Raw genomic sequence first — 26,438 nt, 5'->3', positions numbered from 1 at the left:
TAATGGTGGTACAAATCTATGACATTCCCACTAGGTTGCAGTATTTTTGTTTGTTTTTTAAACAGCTTTATTAAGATATAATTAACATAACATACAACTCACCCACTCAAAGTGTACAATTCAGTGGTTTTTAGTATATTCACAGAGTTGTTCAACCATCACCAAAATCAATTTTAGAACATTTTCATCACCCCAAAAAGAAACCCCATACCCACCATCTGTCACTCCTCATTTTCCCCCAGGGTCTGCCCCTCTTCCCAGGCAACCTCCAATCTACTTTCAGCCTCTTAAAGAGATTTGCCTATTTTGGACATTTCGTATAAATGATATCATATAATATATGGTCCTTTGTATCTGGCTTCTTTCACTAAGTGTAATGTTTTCAAGGTTCAACCATGTTATAGCATGTATCAGTACTTAATTTCTTTTTATTGCCAAATAATATTCCATTATATGGTTAACCACGCTATATTCATGCATCAGTTGGACATCCGAGTTGTTTCCACTTTTTAACTATTATGAATAATGGTGCTGTGAACATTTGTATGCAAGTTTTTGTGTGGACATATATTTTTATTTGGGGAGTATATATACCTAGGAGTGGGATTGCTGCATCGAATGAGAAACTGCCAAAATGTTTTCCAAAGTGGCTTTACCGTTTGACATTCCCACCAACAGAGTATGAGAGTTCTCACTTCTCCACATCCTTGACAACACTTGTTATTATCTGACTTTTTATCACAGCCCTCCTAGTGGGTGTGAAATGGTATCTTATTGTGGTTTTGATCTGCATTTCCCTGATGGTTAATGATGTTTTGCATCTTTTCATGAGCTTATTTTCCAGTTGTATATTTTCTTTAGAGAAATGTCTAGTCAGATCCTTTGCCCATTTTATAATTGGATTATTTGTCTTTTTGTTATTGAGTTGTCATAGTTCTTTACATTTCTAGATACAAGTCCCTTGTCAGATACATGATTTGCAAAAATTTTCTCTCATTCTGTGGGTTGTCTTTTGAATTTATTGATGGTATCCTTTGAAGCACAAAAATTTTAAGTTTTGATGATGTTCAGTTTCTCTTTTCTTTTGTTCCTTGTGCTTTTGTTGTCATATCTAGTCAGTATTGTTTTAGATTTACTATCTTCACCAGAGGGAGGACAGTTTCAAAGGCTTCCACTTGGCCTTCTCACTATGATAGCTCCTATCCCACAAGCCACGGATTCAATGTGGTGGTGGTAGTGAGGCGATCCAACTTCCAGTATATCAATCCCTACTGTACACTTGAAAACTAGGGAAATGACTACTGGGTGGATCCACAGAACTAGTGAACTCAGTATAAGCTGAACGTTAAACAGGACTCCATTTGTTTTCTGGTCTCTGTAAATCCTTGCTTTAATATGGAAGACATAATGACGCTTTGGGTTTCTGTTTCCAGCAGTCCTCAGTATGTCTGATTATTCTTTCTCCCCAGTATACACTCACCCAAATAAGTGGCCATAGTCCTTTTGGAGGAGGAAGAGAGGAATCATTACAATATACATTTCCTACAGTGATGCAGAGTCCTTCCTCCTATGGACTAGGTTACTTCTTCAGTCAGTGGACTGTGGATCTGAAAATTGGCTCAGGTTGGGGAACTGGATGAGGGACTGTGACTTTTCGTTTTTAATTGGGACAATTGTCCTAAGCCACTCTTCTCCATTCTTCCTTCTTATAATTGTAGATGTTAAGCAGTACTTTTGTTGATCACCAGCCTATTTTGCCCCTTAGGGGCGCCATGCTCTATACCCTACAGGTCAAGTCAGCTTCAGTGCCCCTCTTACGTGGTTGGTCATTACAATAATTGTAGCCCCCTTGATTCTAGCAGTGAAATGTCACTGGCCAGCCTCTTACTGAAGAAGGGGAGGCTCATCCCCATGCATGGCTATTAAGGAGCCCAGCTCTTTGACCACCTCTCCCACCCTCAGTCCTGGCATGCAGACGAGAGCCACCACTGCACTTCTGGGTGATGCCGCTGCCCCTCTTACCAGCACGCACCTGATGACTGTGGTTCATGGTGCCCTCTGGGCCCTCGCATGGAACATAAGCCTCTGGTAGGTATTTTGGCTTCATATTTTATATATATATATATATATATTTTTTTTTTCTTCTAATTCTAGCATACCAACTTCCCTTGGCCTTTTTATTCCTTCCCCTACCATATGCCAGGGCAACTCAGGCATTTCCACTTGGCTCATTATTTTTTCAGGCTTCTAGGAGCCACTCTAGCAGCAACTTTGCCTCATCCCATGGGGTCCTTGACAGGATGTTCAATCCCTTGTCCTGAGAAAGTGCCTCCATGCCAATGAATTCTTGCTTATGCAGTCTTATGTTTCTGCCCCTTTGATCAGTTGTAGTCCCAGAGATATTCCTCTGGCTCCTGCCAAGACATGCTGTTTAATTCTTGAAGCTTCTTCCAAATGTAATCGCTTTCATCCTGTATCAGACCCAGCTGGGATTTAACACTGATTATTATCTTGATAACCAGGGGAGAAGTGGGGGCAACTCCTGAGGAGAGAGTGTGGGGAGCAGCTTCTGCAATGTCATCCTGCATGTGGGAAGTGCCAGCTCTTATTACAGAGGGATGAGATACTCTACTCTGCAAGCTCTGAGGTTTCAGGGCCCTGCGGAACCAAAATCCTCAGGAGGGTCCACCCAGATCCTCCTGTCCTGCACGTCAGGGTTCCAGGTTTTCCCAGCCAGGGCCCTGACATTAACATAATAGACCCACAGTGACTGAGCATTTAAATGTCTCTGAGCTCTGCACCCCTGTCAACTCTGACACTGCTCCTCAGTTTTGGCCTCTTTTCCACTTCAGGAGGTGCAGGCCTCTTTATACACTACCAAAGAGACCCTCTGTCTCTCAGATATAACCTTTTGCTTTTGTTAACTGCCCTTGTTTTCTCATTGTCTCTCTGTAAGTCATCAATAGTAATAACTAGACAACTTCATTGTCCTTGTAGGTATTGTTCTTCCCTTACCTTTCAAGTACGTTATACATCAAACTGGCAAGGGTGTCTCCCTCTACCAGGACATTTCCCTAGGACACCCCTGGAGAAGTCTTTAGGAATTGGACCACCATCTTCTGCCAGTGACTATATATGTCCCACATTCTGCTAAGGATGGGGAGATCCTTGCCAGGCAAGGAATTGGACCGCCATCTTCTGCCAGTGACTATATATGTCCCACATTCTGCGAAGGATAGGGAGATCCTTGCCAGCCAAGTGAGTGTGGGCTCGTCCTAAAACCCCACTACTCGTACCATCTGTGTTGGTTTGGGCCCTCTAAGAAACAGACATCAAGATGGAATTAGATATGCAGGAGGTTTATTGGGGAAGCACCTGTGAAGGTCAGACAGGGAAGACACACAGATGGGAAGAGCCTTCTACTCATGATGCAGGCTTAACACCTGCTCAAGGAGAGGAGCAAAAGGATTGGGTAGGAAGAGCTTCACACTGCAGCACAGTTCTGAGAAAGTCTTGCCCAGGCTGATGGAGAGTTTCCCAGCAAGGGTTGTCTGTTAGAGAAGTCCCGTGTTGGGCAAGAGTGCCCAGTCTTTGAGAGAAAGCAAAGAGAACCCAATAGGTAGGTTCAAAGGTACATGGTTAGCTGTGGCTGCCAATCAGCTATGCAGGTTCTCTTGAAAGAGATCTGAAAGTGATTAAAGTGGCTCAGCTCTCTTATAATTGTGACATTTAAGGATGCATATTGTAATCCTTAGAGCTGCCACTAAGAAATTAAAATGAAATATTAGAGGTGAAAGTCCATTAAAGGAAATAAAATGGCGTACCAAGAAATACTTGATTAATAATTTTTTTAAAAAGGTGAAAGGGAAGAAAAGAGGAATAAAACAATAGAAAAGAAATAGATGATAACAAACCATAAAGCAAACCATCTCAATAATTACAAAAAAGCAAGATTCAACTATATGCTGTTTACAGGAGACACATTTTGAGTATAGAGACACAGACAGGTTAAAAGTAAAAGTGCAAGAAAAGGTATACCAGCACTAAACCAAACAAAACAATACCCTGATATGGCTGTATTATTATTTAATGAAGTAGACGTCAGGATGAAGAGTATTACCAGAGAGATTTCATGATCATAAAAGCATTTATTCATCAAGAAGACATACAATCCTATGAATACACCTGATAGAAGAACTTCAAAATTTTGAAGGAAAAATTGACAGAACTAACTAGAGAAATAAATCCAGAATAAAGATTTTGTCACTCCTCTCTCATTAATTGATAAAACAACTAGACCAAAAAACAAAAATCCAGTAAGTACATAAAAGATTTGAAAAACACTATCAATCAACTTAACCTGTTTGGCATGTATAAAACACTACATCTGATACAGCATACCTCAGAGATATTGTGGATTCAGTTCCAGACCACCACAATAAAGTGAGTCACACAATTTTTTTGGTTTCTCAGCGCATATAAAAGTTATGTCTACACTATACTGTAGTCTGCTAAGTGTGTAATAGCATTATGTCTAAAAAAACTATACATACCTTAATTTAAAAATAATTTTTTATTGCTAAAAAATGCTAACCATCATCTGAGCCTTCAGGGAGTCATAATCTTTTTGCAATAGTAACATCAGAGATCACAGATACCATGACAATGGTATCATAATATAATAATAGAAATTTTGAAATATTGCAAGAATTGTTAAAGTGTGACATAGCGACACAAAGTGAGCAAGTGCTGTTGGAAAAATGGCACCAGTAAACTCACTTGACACAGGTTTTCCACAAACCTTCAATTTGTACAAAATGCAATATCTGTGAAATACAATAAAACAAAGTATGCCTGTACCTGAAGAATATACTTTCTTTTTATATGCCCGTGGAACCATATTGGGCCATAAAACAAGTCTGAATGTGTTTAAAAGGCTTGAGATTCTATAGAATATATTCTCTGATTACAACAACCTTTAACTAGAATTCTGGAATGTATATCTGGGATATATATTATACATGTATATATGGATATATCAATATATCTCAAAAATCCATAAATATTTGGAAATTAAACAACGTATTTTAAATAAGCCACGATCAAAAAGAAAATCATAAGGAAATTTAGAAATCATTTTAACTGATTGATAATTAAAGCATAACATATCAGAATATAGGATAAGCTAATTCAGTGCTTGGAAATGTACATCTTTATATGCTTATATACAAAAGAAAAAGAATTTAAAATCGATGATCTAAGTTTCTACCTTAACCAAAAAATAAAAAATAAAAAGTAGAGGGAAGGAAATAAGAATGGAAGTCAATAAAATAGAAAATGGATAAAAAGGAGAGAAAATAAACTAAAGGTGGTTCTTTGAAAAAATGAATAAAATTGCTATACCATAGCAAGCCCTAATAAGAGAAGGAAAACTCAGGGCTTCCTTGGTGGCGCAGTGGTTAAGAATCCGCCAGTCAATGTAGGGGACATGGGTTCGAGCCCTGGTCTGGGAAGATCCCACATGCCGCGGAGCAACTAAGCCCGTGTGCCACAACTACTGAGACTGCGCTCTAGAGCCCGTGAGCCACAGCTACTGAGCCCCCGTGCCACAACTGCTGAAGCCTGTGCGCCTAGAGCCCGTGTTCCGCAGCGGGAGAGGCCGCCACAGTGAGGAGCCTGCACACTGCAACGAAGGAGTGGCCCCTGCTCACTGCAGCTGGGGGTGGGCCCCACGCGCAGCGGCGGAGACCCGACGCACCCAAAAGTAAATAAAGTAATTAATTAATTTTAAAAAGGAGGAAAAAAATGGAGAAAGAAAACTCAAATGACCAATATCAGGGATGAAAGGAATATCAAAGTGTGGGTAGAAGTAGATAATATGGTTATCCATTAGAGGAATTAAAATTGTAATTAAAATTTTAAAAATTGTAGTTTAAAACTGTAATTAAAAATCTTCCCATTATTTTTTACTATCTTGATTTTTTATTAGAAAGGATACTTGAAAGTCGGTACTACTCTTGAGTTAGAGATGTTACTACAAAAATAAGAAAGATGGCCATTTGTAGATGGTAAACCTGGCTCAGTACTTTACAGCCTTTTACTCATTGTTTCTTTTACTATAATTTTACTGTTGCCAAATGTTTTAGCCAGTATTCCTCTATTCTGGGATCATAGGCCGTGCATTTATTTTAATCAGAAATTTGCAAATTTATTGCAAGGGTAACTAGATAAATTTTTGTGGATCAATGCTAATTCATCACAGCTAGATATAGAAAACACATGGCGATTTAATACTTGCTGTACAAAGGACATAATTATGTGCGGTCCTCTCTTTTCTTCTTGTCATTTATATCATTATTTATACATAGCACAAAATGTTTTCCATTGAATGTATTCACATAAAAATGTCTATTGAGATAACATAGTACAGTAAAATGTTGATTATTGGGCATTCAGCCAAATGGAAATTGTGGCCAGAAATTGAAGGGAGCCTTTATATCTTTGAGAAAATGTGAAGTTCGAAGAAAGTCTTTTGTGGAGAACTGTTACTGGTAGATCAACAAACAGGGGAGACTCCAAACTGAAGTTAATGCTCAATAGAAAATTATAGTAAAATCTACACTTATAGTTGCTCATATGAGATCAAGGGAGGCAAGTTATCAGGAGGGAGAAAAGTTTGACACATTAGGAGCAATGTACACATTATATAATCTGTGCATCAGCATAGTGTATGAGCATCTGAAAAAAGACAGCCCCACTTCATTCCCTGTGCACCCATGGTGCTCAGTTTATATCTTTAGTATTCATACTCATCATATTATATTTACAAAATGTGTATATGTTCATGAATATATTAGTATTATGTTACAGAAGCAACATAACTTGTACACCACAGATATTTTTAGAAAGAGAAATAAAAATCAGCCATAATTTAACCTCCATAATGCCACCACTGATTGTGTGATAGTCTGGTATTTTTTCCTATGTATTTTTATCCATGTATTTATACTCCTCCACCTCTGCACACACAAGAAGAATTTGTGTGATATTTTTTCCCAGTCACTTTGCTAATGCTTATTAATGTGAGGCCACAGTCCCTACCCTCAGCGAAGCTTACTGTCTGCTGTGGACCCCTATAAACTAGTTTCTCAAAAGAATTACCAATGTGCTGACACTTGTCAAGGGAAAACACTGGGTGCTAGGGAGTGAGTATCAGGGGATATTAGAGACTTGAGGGGATTCTCTCAATGTAGGGTATTTAGGGAAAGCCCTTCTAAAGTGTATCATTTAGGATGCTTTCAACTTCAAGTAATCCTAGCCTCTCTGGGATTCTCTTGCCTTTCTGTCCATGGTCACAAGAAGCTTGCAGCAGTTCCTAATGACATAGCCTCCCATGATGATGCCCAGAGGTAGAAAAGGGAGAATGTTTCCTCACATGTCTCTTTTAAAAAGTGAAGAACCCTTTTCCAAAAGTTTCCCTAGGAGACTTTGATTCATATCTCTTGGGCCGGAATTATGTTGTGTGTGTATTTCTAACCCAGTCATTAGTAAAGAGAGTGGAATTACCGGGAGGCTTAGAGGAATCAGAAGTCAGCTCCTGGGTGGGTGGGGTCGGGGTAGGGAGTAGCTGCCTGTATCCCTGACACACATTATCATCCATTATTTGAATAAAATCAGAATTCTGTTAGCTAGGAAGAAGGCTGGGGTGCCCCATAAATAAAGCACTAAGTAAGGTATGGTGTAGCCGTACGATGAAATCCTCATCAGCTGTTTAAAAAGAGACAGAGGTATATGTATTGATAGGATGTTAAGTTTCAAAATACATTAAATGAAGGAACAAAGGTGCAAAACATTGTATATATGATGCACCTTTTTGTGTAAAAACAGAACAGCTTTCTCACACGCTGGTATTTGCAAAAAATACTTCTAGAAGGACCAAGAAACTGTTCACAGTATTTTCTCTGAGGGTGGGGAAAGGGTGAGAGATTTATAATTCACTATACTGAATATCTTTTTTTTTTACTGTTTGGGTTTTCCCCCCATGGCTGTGTATCTATAATTCATTTTTATATTTGTTGATAAGCAATAACTGTAGAGAGAAACAAATTAGAAAGACATAAAATATGTAGATAAAAATGCAAAGATAGTTTCTATTTATATAATGCTTAAAGCTTGTAAAAATACTTATCTAGTTCATTTTACTTTTTACACAGTTTTTATTTTAAAATCTACTTACCACATATGTCCGCACAAAAACTTGTACATGAATACTCATAGCATCATTATTAATTATAGTCAAAAAGTAGAAACAACCCATAGGTCCATCAACAAATGAATGGATAAACAAAATGGGGTATATACATACAGTGGGATATTATTCAGTTATAGAAAGAATGAAGTACTGATACATGCTACAACATGGGTGAACCTCGGACCCATTATGCAAAGTAAAAGAAGCCAGTTACAAAAGACCACATATTGTAAGATTCCCCTCATGTTAAATGTCTGTAATAGGCAAATCTATAGAGACAGAAAATATATTAGAGGTTGTCTGAGACTGAGGAAGTTGGGAAATCAGGAGTGACTGCTCAAGGGCATGGGGCTTCTTTTTGAGGTGATGAAAATGTTCCAGAATTGTGAGGGTGGTTGCATACTCTGTGAATATACTAAAAACCATTGAATTGAGCATTTTCAGTGGGTCAGTTACATGGTATATATATTATATCTTTATAAAGCTTTTTAAAAAGTATGACTGCATTGTTTTTTTTTCCTGCAGCCACCAGCATAATTTCCAGAAGCATTACTTCAGGTTCTTTATGAATACCAGAGAATAAATTGACATTTGTCAATACCTTTGTCCTTCTTTGAGAATTGGGTTACTCCTCTGGAAAGTGTTTTTTTCCTCTACTCCTTTATGCATTTATAGACTTAGACATTTTTCAAAAAACCTATCTCAATATTTTTATTTTTGTTTCCTCGTCTTACACCTTTCCTATAAATATGACCCTGTAAACTCTATTTTTATGACCATAGCTTTACTCCTATTTTTAATAAATATTTAAAAAATCATCTCATCAAAGAATTTACACATAGCTTTAAAATGAGATAGTATAAAGGGGCTTATAATGAAAAGCAATAGACTCTGGTGCCCCAACCTCTCCCCTCCTATTCCTGCTTCACAGAAGGAACCCCTCTTTAACTGTTTCTGTTTGTCATGCTGGTCCTTATTCCCATTCTGCTGAATAGCTCACACATCCCTGTCCCAAACTGACTTCCAGCTATGATAGATGAGTAGATCGCCAACTTATATTTGGCCAGTAGCTTGGCCCCTCATAGGAGTCTAGGTTGAAAATCATTTTTCCTCAGAAACTTGAAGACAGTGCTTTATCAACTTTGAGAATGATATCGCTATTGAAAAGGCTGCTTCTTGTTCCTTTGGGGGTGATCCTTCTCTCGCTGTGAAAAATGTGATGATTTATCTTTACCCTGGTGTTTTAAAATTTCACAGTACTATACCTTGTGTGTACAGTGTCATTGTATTGGGCCTTTGATAAGCATTTCAATTTAAAGAGTACTGTTTCCCTTCAGCTCTGAAAATTTTCGTGTGAATAATTTCTTTAATAATTTCCTTCCCTCTGTTTGTATTATCGTTTGGGGATTCCAGCTAGTTGGGTGCAGGGTTACCTAGACTGATTCTTATCTTTCTCAGTCAGAATTCCTCATGTGAACCACAGAACACAGAAAATGATTTGAGTGATAGTTTCCTCACATATTCCAAGGATGGTCTTACTGAGTACCATCCTAGATATATGAGATAAATCAATAGATAACATACAGTAAAGGTCTTAGGACAGGAGTCAGCAAACTTTTTCATAAAGGGCCAGGTAGTAAATATTTTAGGTGTCACACAGGCAGGAGACAAAAATTGAGGCTACTGTGTAGGTACTTATATAGCCATTTAAAAGGTAACCATTCTAAAATGTAAAAAAAATTATTATCTTATGGGCTGTTAAAAAAAAAAAAAAAAAAAGCAAGCAAGTGCCTGGCTGGCTTTGGTCCATAAGCTGTAACTTACTTAACCTCTGTTTTAGGGCATTAGGGCTTAATTCTTTCACTGAATCTGTTCAGAGAATCCTCTTTTTATATTCTCTCATATTTTCCTTCAGCTTAGCTTTTTGCTCTACATTTTGGGAGATTTCTGCAAATTTATCTAAAATTGCTTATATTTGAATTCAACAGTTATTTTTAGTTGCAACACCACTCCTCGCCTCTTTTTATAGTGCCCTATTTTAGCTGTATGGATGCAAAACTTTCCCAAATTTTTCTAAGGATATACCTTACAGTTTTTAAAGGTGTTTCTTAAGTATCTCTTTTCTTTGGGGACAGTTTTTCTGTTTATACATCTGTGATCTCTGCTAATCATCTATTGCTTCTATATATGAAAAGCCTAAACATTCAACAATTACATGTTACATTTTTAGTTATTTATATTTTATGTATTAAAACTGATGGTTGAAGGAGATGCAGGTGCTGCTGTTGGGAGAGCACGTGCTCGGGGAGCAGGTGCGCACAAAAATGCTGTAGGGATCCATGGGATGACAGGCTGAGCTCTAATAGCATCTGCTACAGAGCTCTAAAGCCTCATGATTAAAACGGGGGCAACAGCTCCAAAATCGATAGAGCAAGGAGGATCAGAGAGTGAGACATGAGATGCTCTGTGGCTTTGTCCAGACTGCTCTGGACGTCTGTGGGAGGCAAGCCAATCTGAACACTTCCCTGCAGCACTGCAACCTGGAGCTGAGAGAAACCCCTTGCCCTCGGCTGTGGAGTTGTGATGAGCTGTGAGACTGACAGGGTCTTGTTGCTCCAGCCGGGTGTCAGGCCTGAGCCACTGAGGTGGGAGAGCCGACTTCAGGACACTGGACCACCAGAGACCTCCTGGCCCCACATAATATCAATCAACGAGAGCTCTCCCAGAGATCTCCATCTCAACGCTAAGACCCAGCTCCACTCAACGACCAGCAAGCTCCAGTGCTGGACACCCCATGCCAAACAACGAGCAAGACAGGAACACAACCCCACCCATTACCAGAGAGGCTGCCTAAAATCATAATAAGTTCACAGACACCCCAAAACACACCACCGGATGCGGTCCTACCCACCAGAAAGAGAAGATCCAACCTCATTCACCAGAACACAGGCCCTACTCCCCTCCACCAGGAAGCCTACACAACCCACTGAACCAACCTTACCCACTGGGGGCAGGCATGAAAAACAATGGGAACTACAAACCTGCATCCTGTGAAAAGGAGAACCCAAACACAGTAAGTTAAGCAAAATGAGAAGACAGAGAAATATACAGCAGATGAAGGAGCAAGGTAAAAACCCACCAGACCAAACAAATGAAGAGGAAGTAGGCAGTTTACCTGAAAAAAAATTCAGAGTAATGATAGTAAAGATGATCCAAAATCTTGGAAATAGAATGGAGAAAATACAAGAAACGTTTAACAAGGACCTAGAAGAACTAAAGAGCAAATAAACAATGATGAACAACACAATAAATGAAATTAAAAATTCTCTAGAAGGAATCAATAGCAGAATAACTGAGGCAGAAGAACGGATAAGTGACCTGGAAGATAAAATAGTGGAAATAACTGCAGCAGGGTAGAATAAAGAAAAAAGAATAAAAAGAATTGAAGACAGTCTCAGAGACCTCTGGGACAACATTAAACGCACCAACATTTGAAGTATGGGATCCCAGAAGAAGAAGAGAAAAAGAAAGGGACTGAGAAAATATTTGAAGAGATTATAGTTGAAAACTTCCCAAATATGGAAAAGGAAATAGTCAATCAAGTACAGGAAGCACAGAGAGTCCCATACAGGATAAATCCAAGGAGAAACATGCCAAGACACATATTACTCAAACTATCAAAAATTAAATACAAAGAAAAATTATTAAAAGCAGCAAGGGAAAAGCAACAAATAACATACAAGGGAATCCCCATAAGGTTAACAGCTGATCTTTCTGCAGAAATTCTGCAAGCCAGAAGGGAATGGCAGGACATATTTAAAGTGATGAAAGGGAAAAACCTACAACCAAGATTACTCTACCCAACAAGGGTCTCATTTAGATTTGATGGAGAAATTAAAACCTTTAGAGACAAGCAAAAGCTAAGAGAATTCAGCACCACCAAATCAGCTTTACAGCAAATGCTAAAGGAACTTCTCTAGGCAAGAAACACAAGAGAAGGAAAAGACCTCCAAAAACAAACCCAAAACAATTAAGAAAACAGTAATAAGAACATACATATCAATAATTACCTTAAATGTAAATGGATTAAATGCTCCAAGCAAAAGACATAGACTGGCTGAATGGATACAAAAACAAGACCCATATATATGCTGTCTACAGGAGACTCACTTCAGACCTAGGGACTGAAAAGTGAGATTGAAAGTGAGGGCATGGAAAAAGATATTCCATGGAAATGGAAATCAAAAGAAGGCTGGAGTAGCAATTCTCATATCAGACAAAATAGACTTTAAAATAAAGACTATTACAAGAGACAAAGAAGGACAATACATAATGATCAAGGGATCAATCCAAGAAGAAGATACAACAATTGTAAATATTTATGCACCCAACATAGGAGCACCTCAATACATAAGGCAAATGCTAAAAACCCTAGAAGGGGAAATTGACAGTAACACAATCATAGTACGGGACTTTAACACCCCACTTTCACCAATGGACAGTTGATCCAAAATGAAAATAAATAAGGGAACACAAGCTTTAAATGATACATTAAACAAGATGGACTTAATTGATATTTGTAGGACATTCCATCCAAAAACAACAGAATACACTTTCTTCTCAAGTGCTCATGGAACATTCTCCACGATAGATCATATCTTGGGTCACAAATCAAGCCTTGGTAAATTTAAGAACATTGAAATTGGATCAAGTTTCTTTTCCAACCACAACGCTATAAGACTAGATATCAATTACAGGAAAAAAACTGTAAAAAATACAAACACATGGGGGCTAAACAATACACTACTAAATAACCAAGAGATCACTGAAGAAATCAAAGAGGAAATCAGAAAATACCTAGAAACAAATGACAGTGAAAACACGACAACCCAAAACCTCTGGGATGCAGCAAAAGCAGTTCTAAGAGGGAAGATTATAGCAATACAATACTACCTCAAGAAACAAGAAAAATCTCACATAAACAACCTAAACTTACACCTAAAGCAATTAGAAAAAGAAGGACCAAAAAACCCCAATGTTAGCAGAAGGAAAGAAATCATAAAGATCAGATCAGAAATAAATGAAAAAGAAACAAAGGAAATGATAGCAAAGATCTATAAAACTAAAAGTTGGTTCTTAGACAAGATAAATGAAATTGATAAACCATTAGCCGACTCATCAAGAAAAAAAGGGAAAAGACTCAAATCAATAGAATTAGAAATGAAAGGGAGAAGTAACAACTGACACTGCAGAAATACAAAGGATCATGAGAGATTACTATGAGCAACTGTATGCCAATAAAGTGAACAAACTGGAAGAAATGGACAAATTCTTAGAAAAGCACAACCTTCTGAGACTGAACCAGGAAGAAATAGAAAATATACACACACCAATCAGAAGCACTGAAATTGAAACTGTGACTTAAAATCTTCCAACAAACAAAAGCCCAGGACCAGATGGCTTCCCAGGCAAATTCTATCAAACATTTAGAGAAGAGCTAACACCTATCCTTCTCAAACTCTTCCAAAATATAGCAGGGGGAGGAACACTCCCAAACTCATTCTATGAGACCACCATCACCCTGATACCAAAACCAGACAAAGAGGTCACAAAAAAACTACAGGCCAATATCACTGATGAACATAGATGCAAAAATCCTCAACAAAATACTAGCAAACAGAATTCAACAGCACATTAAAGGATCATACACCATGATCAAGTGGGGTTTATCCCAGGAATGCAAGGATTCTTCAATGTATGCAAATCAATCAATGTGATACACCATATTAACAAACTGAAGGATAAAAACCATATGATCATCTCAATAGATGCAGAAAAAGCTTTCAACAAAATTCAACACCATTTATGATAAAAAAAACCCCAGTAGAAAGTAGGCATAGAGGGAACTTACCTCAACCTAATAAAGGCCATATTTGACAAACCCACAGCCAACATCGTTCTCAATGGTGAAAAACTGAATCCATTTCCACTAAGATCAGGAACAAGACAAGGATGCCCACTTTCACCACTATTACTCAACATAGTTTTGGAAGTTTTAGCCACAGCAATCAGAGAAGAAAAAAAATAAACGGAATCCAAATTGGAAAAGAAGTAAAACTGTCACTGTTTGCAGATGACATGATACTATACATAGAGAATCCTAAAGATGCCACCAGAAAACTACTAGAGCTAATCAATGAATTTGGTAAAGTAGCAGGATACAAAATTAATGCACAGAAATCTCTTGCATTCCTATACACTAATGATGAAAAATCTGAAAGAGAAATTAAGGAAACACGCCCATTTACCATTGCAACAAAAAGAATAAAATAGCTAGGAATAAACCTACCTAAGGAGACCAAAGACCTGTATGCAGAAAACTATAAGACACAGATGAAAGAAATTAAAGGTGATACAAACAGATGGAGAGATATACCATGTTCTTGGATTGGAAGAATCAACATTGTGAAAATGGCTCTACTACCCAAAGCAATGTACAGATTCAGTGCAATCCCTATCAAGCTACCAATGGCATTTTTCACAGAACTAGAACAAAAAATTTCGCCATCTGTATGGAAACACAAAAGACCTCGAATAGCCAAAGCAGTCTTGAGAAAGAAAAACAGAGCTGGAGGAATCAAGCTCCCTGACTTCATACTATACTACAAAGCTACAGTAATCAAGACAGTATGGTATTGGCACAAAAACAGAAAAATACATCAGTGGAACAGGACAGAAAGCCCACAGATAAACCCATAGACATATGGTCACCTTATCTTTGATAAAGGAAGCAAGAATATACAGTGGAGAAAAGACAGTCTCGTCAATAAGTGGTGCTGGGAAAACTGGACAGCTATGTGTAAAAGAATGAAATTAGAACACTCCCTAACAGCATATACAAAAGTAAACTCAAAATGGATTAAAGACCTAAATGCAAGGCCAGACAGGATAAAACTCTTAGAGGAAAACATAGGCAGAACACTCTGTGACATAAATCACAGCAAGATCCTTTTTGACCCACCTCCTAGAGAAATGGAAATGAAAACAAAAATAAACAAATGGGACCTAATGGAACTTCAAAGCTTTTTCACAGCAAAGGAAACCATAAACAAGATGAAAAGACAACCTTCAGAATGGGAGAAAATATTTGCAAATGAAGCAACTGACAAAGGATTAATCTCCAAAACATACAAGCAACTCATGCAGCTCAATATCAGAAAAACAAACAACCCAATCCAAAAATGGGCAGAAGACCTAAATAGACATTTCTCCAAAGAAGATATACAGATTGCCAACAAACACATGAAAGGATGCCCAACATCACTAATCATTAGAGAAATGCAAATCAAAACTACAATGAGGTATCACCTCACACCAGTCAGAATGGCCATCATCAAAAAATCTACAAACAATAGATGCTGGAGAGGGTGTGGAGAAAAGGGAACCCTCTTGCACTGTTGGTGGGAATGTAAATTGATACAGTCACTATGGAGAACAGTATGGAGGTTCCTTAAAAAACTAAAAATAGAACTACCATATGACCCAGCAATCTCACTACTGGGCATATACCCTGAGAAAACCATAATTCAAAAAGAGTCATGTACCACAATATTCATTGCAGCACTATTTACAATAGCCAGGACATGGAAGCAATCTAGGTGTCCATCGACAGATGAATGGCTAAAGAAGATGTGGCACATATATACAATGGAACATTACTGAGCCATAAAAAGAAACAAAATTGAGTTATTTATAGTGAGGTGGATGGACCTAGAGTCTGTCAAACAGTGAAGTCAGAAAGAGAAAAACAAATAGCATATGCTAACACATATATATGGAATCTGAAGAAAGAAAAAAAATGGTTCTGAAGAACCTAGGGACAGGACAGGAATAAAGATGCAGACGTAGAGAATGGACTTGAGGACATGGGGAGGGGGAAGGCTAAGCTGGGACGAAGTGAGAGAGTGGCATGGACATATATACACTACCAAACGTAAAATAGATAGCTAGTGGGAAGCAGCCACATAGCACAGGGAGATCAGCTCGGTGCTTTGTGACCACCTAGAGGGGTGGGATAGGGAGGGTGGGAGGGAGACGCAAGAGGGAGGGGATATGGGGATATATGTATACGTATAGCTGACTCACTTTGTTATACAGCAGAAACTAGCACACCATTGTAAAGCAATTATACTCCAATAAAGATGTTAAAAACAAACAAACAACTGATGGTTGCATTATTGTTGAACTTCTACCTGAAATCAGATACAAAGAGAAACTCTTTTATGTGTGTGTGTCTGTGTGTGAGTGTGTTTACCAGAGGTTTAGGTGCCATAGAAATATTCTCTCATTTGGGCCATTGACCTCTTTGCTTCAACATTCTGTTCTTTTAATAGTTTTCAGTTTCTTCAGAAGCCTGCTTTCATCCTCACTTCATCTCCCTACTAGGGAGGTATGGAAGTTGCTTGCCTGCTGGTGGCCCTTGCATGTGCATATGATCTTTGCTGTGACGCTTTAATACCTTTTACAAACTCCTTTGCTATTATGAAAATAGGATCTCAAGAGGGAGAGGATTAATATTTGTGTTCAGGCTGCCATTTTGCATTAGAATTCTCACCACATGTTTTAAATTGTATTCTTGCACTTAGTGTGTGCCTTTGATATAACCCCCCTCAAAAAACAAGTAACCAAGTCTTTTATGGTGTTTTTATAATTCAGTAGAGAGCTATTACATATTATTAACTTCATAAATGGAAGAATGTAGTCAGTTTTTTAATAACTGGAAACGGAGGAGGGGGAGTGATGGGAGGTAAGACTTCAGGGCGGAGTTGACGTTTGAGCTGAGGCTTGAACAAGAGGTAGATTTTGGACGTGTCGAGCTGAGAAGGTGTTGCACATGGAGAGACCTTAGCATGTACAGAAGTACGGATCAGAAAGCACAGTAAGCAGTGCTTAGACTGTTTCTAGCGTGATTAGAGCATAGGGTGTATGTGTATTTGGGTTGGCAGGGGACAGTTACAGGACACAAGGCTGGAAAGGCAAATTGGACTCAGATCAGGAAGCACCATTCCATGCTCAGGCATTTGAATATTATTCTTTAGGCCACTGGGAACAGCTTTTGAGTAGGGCAGTAAAGATGGCCTAAGCTATCTTTTAGGTAGGTCACTCCAGTTGTAATAGAAAAGGTAGATTTAAAAGGTAAGATAGTTGAGGTAGAGCATCCTGTTAGGAAGCTATTAATTATAGTCTGAACCAGGACAGCAGAGGCCTATTCAAGTCACATATATCTATTTTCTTAGCAGTATTCATTGAACATCTATATTATCTGACAGGTATTTTGTTAGACATTGAGACTTTTTATTTTTTCCCTCGAAATATTTTTCATGTTCTTGTCTCCCTCCCTAGTCTCACTGGGACCATCACAGGCAAAGCTCTCATCACTTCATACCTGAGTTACTAGAGCCACAGTCTCTGTGGACTCCAGGGTCTCTCTCTAGTCCAATTTATTTCGTGTATCACTGACAAAATAATATTTACGTATTTACATATGTAAATGTTTATAATTTACATATTTACATATTACATGTGTTAGCATATGGTATTTTTTTTTGTAGATCATTTACATATGATCTACATCGTATCAGTTTTTCATTTAAAAGCTTAATTTTCTTCCATACCAATCAAGTCTTAATTCCTTTTCTGGATATCAGTGCCCTCAGTCTGGCTCTACCCTGACTAACCAAATTTTTCTTACCACTTTCTAACATAAAAATGTTCTTACCAGTTGATCTCCTTACAGCATGCTCATTCTGCCCCCATGCCTTTCCTCCTGCGATCTCCTTGCTGTGAATATTATCTATATTTTCTTATTCAGATTCTTCACATCTTTCAAGTCTTAGCTCAAGCGTCATCTCCTCCCCAAAATTTCCTCTATATCCTCCTAGAAAAGATTATTGTCTTAACACGGTTTTTTCTATCCCCGTGGCATATCTGGCCCTTTAAGTGGGGCTTCTGTCCTCATAGTTGCCCCCTGGTTACAATATGACTGTAGGGGTGCCAGCTGTCCTAACCAAGTTCCACACAGGAAAAAGAAGTACAAAGGGCAAAAGCGACATCTCTCCCAGCTGAGTCAGCCCCATTTAAAAAGCTCTCCCAGGAACTTCCCTGGTCGTGCAGTGGTTAAGAATCCACCTGCCAATGCAGGGGACATGGGTTTGAGCCATGGTCCGGGAAGATCCCACATGCCACAGAACAACTAAGCCTGTGCACCACAATTTCTGAGCCTGTGCTCTAGAGCCCACGAGCCACAACTACTGAGCCCATGTGCCACAACTACTGAAGCCCATGCACCTAGAGCCTGTGCTCCGCAACAAGAGAAGCCACTGCAATGAGAAGCCCGCGCACCGCAACGAAGAGTAGTCCCTGCTCGCTGCAATTAGAGAAAGCCTGCACGCAGCAATAAAGACCCAACGCAGCCAAAATTAATTAATTAATTAATTAATTAAAAAAGAAAAGCATAGTCAATCTTTAAATAAAGAAATAAATAAATAAAGAGCTCTTCCAGAAGTCCCACCCAGTGACTGCTGCTAGGTTGGCCTCTTTGGTCAACCCGGCTGCAAGGGAACATTTTTTAGAGAGTCTTATTGAGAGTCTCAGTGCTGAACAAGTCCAGAGGGCACTGTTCACATAGAAAACAATACATAAAATAGAATGGAGTGTTCCATATTTTGATCTGGGTGATGATGACACAGTAAACATGTATGAAAAATCATCAAGCTGTATATTTAAGGTTAGTAAATTTTATACTTTACTAATTTATGTTATACTTCAATTAAAAAAATTAATGCCCCTCTCCCCAAGAGTTGTGCAGTGTGATGACCCCGGGCACTTGTTGCAGGTAAAATTAGGATTATGTTCTCAGAAGAACATAAGGGAGAGTGGACATTGGGTTAGATATCTCTATATCTTTGTCACACATATAGGACTTTTTTCTGAAGGCTGTTGATACTTTTGGCATGTAAACCAAAGTTTTAAAATATCTCAGTGTTTAATGTAATATATTTATCATAGAGAAAATATCAACTTAAATGTGAGAATGTTTCATACATCATCTTAACCTCTGGTATAACAAATTATTAAAGATTTTCTTTGTGTTTGATATTTAGTAGATATTAACTTGATATTGAAACATTTCAGCAAAAATGAAAGCATTGGCTTTGAAAAATAAATTACCGCATGTTAATTTTACTCGTGCTATAAGATATAAACAGTAAGTGAAAACTCAGTGTATACTTTTTGACTGCTTATGTACTTTAGATAGTATAAACAAGATTGGTTTTATCAAGTCAGTACTAAAAGGATTCAGAACACTAGTCTCCATAAAATCAACATCCACTTTGGGTATTTCTAACCTGATAAATAAAAAGTGAGTACATAAAATTGATAATAAGTTAAAATCTAATCTGTATTTTTAAGTGCTTGTAAATATGTAATTTTTTGAAATTTTATCTCACTTTCAGGAATTTCTTGGAGGTCTAGTGGTTAGGACTCCGGGCTCTCACTGTGGAGGGTGTGGGTTCGATCCCTGGTCGGGGAACTAAAATCCCATAAACCATGTGGCCAAAAAAAAAAAGAAATTTTATCTTACTTTCTTTTATTCTATTTTAGAAAAAATGGAAAAATAAGCAACCAAATCCACTTTGTCATTATGGAAAAATTACTAGAAAATGGGTGACTTGTGACTGGTCTGAGCTTTGTATATATTAAGTATCTTGTGTAATTTAAAATATATTGTAAGTAACAGGAATTAGGAAATGGTAACATTTTCAAGCATTTATTTCTCAGTGTTTGTGGGTTGATGTTCACTTTTTTTAAATTAAAAGTATAGTTGATTTACAATGTTATGTTAGTTTTTGGTGTACAGCAAAGTACACACACACACACACACACACACACACACATATAATTTTTCAGATTCTTTTCCATTATAGGTTATTACAAGATATTGAATATAGTTCTGATGTTCACTTGTTTTTAAAGAAAGGTTGTTTTTTTCTTACTTAGGTTCACCCTCAGCAGCACCGGCTTCTTTTTGAAGTGTTTGATGAAAATCGATTGGTGAGTTCTATTGTACGAGTATAAAATGTGAAGCAAGGGTATATTTCAGTAGAGCAGCAAGGAAAAGTGGGCTGGGTATCTGTGAGGTGAGGGATGCTTTTGGGGTGGTTATGGAGACTCTGGGCAAAATGGTGGAGAGATAGAATTATTTTTTTCCCTCTTTCCTGGTGCTACTCTCTACCCTTCTGTTCTCCCAGGCACCTCCTGTGATTGTCAGTTCTCAGCAGATTCACGGTCTTCCTCAAGGCCTGACATGGCAGGAGATGCAGGAAAGGCAGCCTCTTTGTCTGGCCTTCCCTCACATTCATCCTTGTACCCTGGTTGGTAGTCCCAGGCTCAGGAGCCTTCCCCTCCTCACTCCAGTGGATTTCTTGGGGTTACCTGTATCCAGTTATGACATCCCATCCTCTCCCTTATCCCCACCATTCTACAAAGGAAAGCTATCCTCTCTACACCGATGAAGTAAAGTCCTCTGAAGGTTTGCCAGCCCTTAGAGGGACAAAAAGCAAATATAACCTGATTTTATTTTTATAAAAGGATAGTTCTGATTCCTGATTTCCTAAAGACTGTCTTGAAATCCTATCCTTTTCCTAATTTGTCTCTTTGGAACTTTATTTCAAACCTTCTTTTTAGCATCTTACGTTTATATTTTAAACCTGTAAGATTTGAATATGAAGGTGTAAGAACCGTGTTATATACTCAAAGCTTATCAGTTACCAAACAGAAGCACCAAAAAAGAAATTAAACAGTTTTATTCATTTTATAGCTAACATAGAAACTGGATTTTTTAAAGAATCTATTTTTAGTGTTGGACTATATAACACTTTGTTTTTTTGGTCAAGAAGTGATAACTATACTAGTAACTGAAGATATTGCAGATGAAATCATTAGTTAGTATCATAACAGGCAAAGGTACTTTTTTGCAGCCAAGGGAGACTTCAGCACTAACTGGCAACCTAATTTTGTTAACGCTGAGTGACAGATATTGATGATTTGCTTATCAGATTTGGTTAGTTACGGAGCTTTTCGCTTTCTGTTTGTATTTTTGCCTTTTTTTTTTTTTTAACAGAATAGGGAATGTCTTCTGTTTTTTCCCTCTGTCACTACAGATCTGTTTTCCTTCTAGATAGGACCAGGTGAAATTTAGTACTGGTGTTTTTTTAATCATGAAATAGACATACAAAAAATATATTTAATATAAATCTTTATTTTAAATAATAAGATAAATATCTGTACACTTATGACTCAACTTAAGAACTAGAATATTACCAAAATCTTCAAAACCCCTCATACTCCTCCCCAGTAGCATCTCCTTTTCTTCCCCTGCAAGTAGTAGCCACTGTCCTGAATATTGTGTTTATCTTTCTTATTTAAAAATTTTTATCATGTATGTATGTATCCCTAAAAGCATAGTAGTTTCCTTTTTCATATTTTTGATTTTATTAGAATAGTAGCACTCTGAATACTTTCCTCTGTGACATGCTTTTTGCTTAATGTTATATTTGTAAGGTCGATCTGTAATAAGACATTTTACAGATGCATAGTTTTCCCTTCATCTGCAAATGCTGTAATACCATAATTTATGTATTTATCCTCCTTAATAGATATTAGTGTTGTTTCCAGGTTTTTGCTATAACCAATTGATAAACATTCTTGCTATGTTTCCTGATATACGCGTATGAGTGTATCTCTAATGTTCTTATTTTGGGGTTGAATTGCTGGGTCATGTGTTATTTTTCCTGTTGTTAGTGACATTGATATGAATTTCTTCCTGATTCTTGGGTACATAACTGGTGAACTATTTTATTTGAGTTATTTGCATATTGTCCACAAGGAGGACATGTTTATGCTTTCCACCCTGCTTATAGTTATCTGGTCTTTTTTGCTGATAATCTTAGTATGGTGTGACTCTTCATTGCCAAAACTGATATTTATCATGCTCTGATTGGTGCATTAACACTCCTTGACCATTTACCATGTATAGAATACTCTACAGGGTGTCACGATATATCGAAAGAAAAAAAGCATTGCTTCTGATATTAACAATGGAATATTTCTAAAAGCAAAAAGAAATTAATGCACTTAACAGGATATTATAGATCCCCATACCAAGGAGTCAGAAGCCCTTGTAGTCTGGCTTGTGATTTGGTACATTAGCTTGCAACCCTAGACAGATTATTTAATCCTTCTGAAAATATTTTCTCATGTTTAAAAAATTGGAATAACAGTATTTGCCTTACCTATCTGATAAATATATTATGAAAATAAAGTGAGAGTAGTTATCAAAGCACTCAGAAAATTTTTCATCATTAATACAAAGTGTTATTTAACGTTCATGGAATCATGCGTTTGTGGCTCTCTGGTATCACATTTTGTGTGGTAACTACAGTATGCCATTTCGGGCATCTACTGTGTTAGATACTCTGCTATGCATTAGAAATGTAGTTTTTCTTAAGAAGCTCACTTTACTAGCAAAAGGGAACAAGAAATAATTAGAACAGGGTGGTGCTTATCATTCTAATGCTCTGATTTGTTGTTAGTCCTAGCAGGTAATTGAAGTGTACAGATCACCTGAGATGTCATAGAAACTGTAGCCATTGATGGAATAACAGGCTTGATTGTGTAGCAGTAAATTGGCCTATGCACTGTAAATGTCATTTTATCCTTCTCCTGTAGCATTCACAACTAAATTAGAAGTGCATCCTTTTCCTAGCAGATTCTCTTTGGAAATGTACAGCGAAGAGCACAGGTACACTTTTAAGGAAAAAGAATTTCTAGTCATCTGGAAGATATTTGCAATATAAGTGATATTTTTTCAGCCAGTTTTAAGAGGCTGGGGGTTAAAACTGTCATAGTTTGGTGATGGTTGTGGTGGTGGTGATGTTGATGGTGATGGGACATTTGAGAATGATGTGCCTTTAAATGAATTCTACCCACCAATGCAAAAGTTAGTGCTTCCGTGTCACTACCCAAGAGCTATGTCTGCACGCATACAGCCTCAGAAGCTTTAGGAGACGCCTATATTCCATATTCCAGGCGGAGATGCTGTGCTTCTCAAGTTCAGTGGTTGTATTAGTCAGGGTTTTCTAGAGAAACAGAACCAATAGGACACACACACACACACACACACACACACACACACACACACAGAGAGAGAATGAGAGAGTGAGAGATAATGAGGTGGGGGGGATTGATTTACTTTAAGGAATAGCTTTACATGATAGTGGAAGCTGGCAAGTCTGAAATCTGTGAGATGGTGCTGGCAGGTTGCAGATTCAGGTAAGAGTTAATGCATCTGAAATCTGCAGTGCTGGGCAGCAAGCTGGAAACTAAGGCAGGGTTTCTGTGTTATAGTCTTGAGGCAGAATTGCTGCTTCCAGAAACCTGTCTTTGCTCTTAAGGCCTTTAACTGATTGGATGAGAGCCACCACATTATGGAGGGCATTCTGCTTTACTCAAAATCTACAGATTTAAATGCTAATCACGTCTAAAAAATAGCTTCATAGCAACAACTAGTTCAGTGTTTGACCCATCAGCTGGGCAAAATAGCTTAGCCAAGTCAACACATGCAATTAACCATCACAGTGGATATTGGCCTTCAAAGTTCTAGTCAACGATTAGTATTATTCCAGAGCCTGTCCATAGCATGTAGGTAATCACATTATTTTCTGTGTAGATAATCAATAACCAAATATCTCAGAATGTGGGGTCCTGAGCTTCAGTCTAATCCTAGGATATTATCTGTTTCATTCTAGAATGTGAAATTCCATAGGATTTGCATAGACTCCTTCCAGGTGAGGCCTGCCACCACTCTCCAGCTCTTCTCCCCTTGAGGTTAGGGTTGATGCTACTCTCTTGGCATCTGTTTGGCTGAAGGGCTTCATTCTACCCCACGTTCTCCAGGTTGTGCACATAACTGCTCTAATAGTGGTACAGATCCTATGCAGTCCCAGACCAGAGCCAGTAATGCAAACTGTTCAGCCTTCCTAGAATTTAAACTCAGACTAGAGTGCTAGGAAGTGCATTTGATTTTCTTACTTTTCCTTAGCTGAAGCCCTCTTTGCAAATGTTTCAAGCATCCTTCCTTCCTATCCAGCTGGACTACTTTTTGATATTTCTTTAGGAGTAGTAGCTGGATCCATCCAACCTCCTCCCTGGTGTTACTTAGTGCTTGCATTGTGCCCAGTATGAGCTCAAGAGGATCAGAAGAAATGTTTAGTTGTGGTCCTCACACTCTGGAAGCTTAGAATCTAGTTAAGGGACATGAAACTGATGCTTATAGTGAAGCTTAGCTAAGAGAATACATTTATCTGGTTCATTTTATATTAACAACCAAAGGAGGAGAGGGCAGACACAGAAGCAAGAAGAACTACAATCCTGCAGCCTGTGGAACAAAAATCACATTCACAGAGAGATAGACAAGATGAAAAGGCAGAGGGCTATATACCAGATGAAGGAACAAGATAAAACCCCAGAAAAACAACTAAATGAAGGGGAGATAGGCAACCTTCCAGAAAAAGAATTCAGAATAATGATAGTGAAGATGATCCAGGACCTCGGAAAAAGAATGGAGGCAAAGATCGAGAAGATGCAAGAAATGTTTAACAAAGACCTAGAAGAATTAAAGAACAAACAAACAGAGATGAACAATACAATAACTGAAATGAAAACTACACCAGAAGAAATCAATAGCAGAATAACTGAGGCAGAAGAACGGATAAGTGACCTGGAAGACATAATGGTGGAATTCACTGCTGCGGAACAGAATAAAGAAAAAAGAATGAAAAGAAATGAAGACAGCCTAAGAGACCTCTGGGACAACATTAAACACAACAACATTCTCATTATAGGGGTTCCAGAAGGAGAAGAGAGAGAGAAAGGACCCGAGAAAATATTTGCAGAGATTATAGTCGAAAACTTCCCTAACGTGGGAAAGGAAATAGCCACCCAAGTCCAGGAAGTGCAGCGAGTCCCATACAGGATAAACCCAAGGAGAAACACACTGAGACACATAGTAATCAAATTGGCAAAAATTAAAGACAAAGAAAAATTATTGATGCAGCAAGGGAAAAATGACGAATAACATACATGGGAACTCCCATAGGGTTAACAGCTGATTTCTCAGCAGAAACTCTACAAGCCAGAAGGGAGTGGCATGATATACTTAAAGTGATGAAAGGGAAGAACCTACAACCAAGTTTACTCTACCCAGAAAGGATCTCATTCAGATTCAGTGGAGAAATCAAAAGCTTTACAGACAAGCAAAAGCTAAGAAAATTCAGCACCACAAAACCAGCTCTACAAAAAATGCTAAAGGAACTTCTCTAAGTGGGAAACACAAGAGAAGAAAAGGGCCTAAAAAAACAAACCCAAAACAATTAAGAAAATGGTCATAGGAACATACCTATCGATAATTACCTTAAATGTGAATGGATTAAATGCTCCAGCCAAAGGACACAGGCTTGCTGAATGGATACAAAAACAAGACCCATCTATATGCTGTCTACAAGAGACCCACTTCAGACCTAGGGACACATACAAATTGAGAGTGAGGGGATGGAAAAAGATATTCCATGCAAATGGAAATCAAAAGAAAGCTGGAGTAGCAATACTCATGTAAGATAACACAGACTTTAAATCAAAGAATGTTACAAGAGACAAGGAGGACACTACATAATGATGAAGGGATCAATCCAAGAAGAAGATATAACAATTATAAATATATATGCACCCAACATAGGAGCACCTCAATACATAAGGCAACTGCTAACAGCTATAAAAGAGGAAATCAACAGTAACAAAATAATAGTGGGGGACTTTAACACCTCACTTACACCAATGGACAGGTCATCCAAACAGAAAATTAATAAAGAAACAGAAGCTTTAAATGACACAATAGACCAGATAGATTTCATTGATATTTATAGGACATTCCATCCAAAAACAGCAGATTACACTTTCTTCTCAAGTGCGCACTGAACATTCTCCAGGATAGATCACATCTTGGGTCACAAATCAAGCCTCAGTAAATTTAAGAAAATTGAAATCATGTCAAGCATCTTTTCTGGCCACA

The 26,438-nt window shown here is 38.0% G+C and overlaps 1 protein-coding gene across 1 annotated transcript in view; it reads left to right on the top strand.

Moving 5' to 3' along the window:
• Positions 1-26,438, top strand: part of NEDD4 (NEDD4 E3 ubiquitin protein ligase) — a 146,432-nt gene that overhangs the window by 24,417 nt on the left and 95,577 nt on the right. The window contains exon 5 of the mRNA XM_082388004.1: positions 20,312-20,365. Within this exon, the coding sequence (XP_082244130.1) occupies positions 20,312-20,365 (54 nt within the window). The remainder of the gene's footprint in view (positions 1-20,311; positions 20,366-26,438) is intronic.

Source organism: Balaenoptera borealis, assembly GCF_965194805.1.
Source record: "Balaenoptera borealis genome assembly, chromosome: 3".
Taxonomy (NCBI): domain Eukaryota; kingdom Metazoa; phylum Chordata; class Mammalia; order Artiodactyla; family Balaenopteridae; genus Balaenoptera; species Balaenoptera borealis.
Note: the sequence above shows the minus strand (reverse complement) of the source record. Positions and strands in the feature narration are given on the sequence as shown.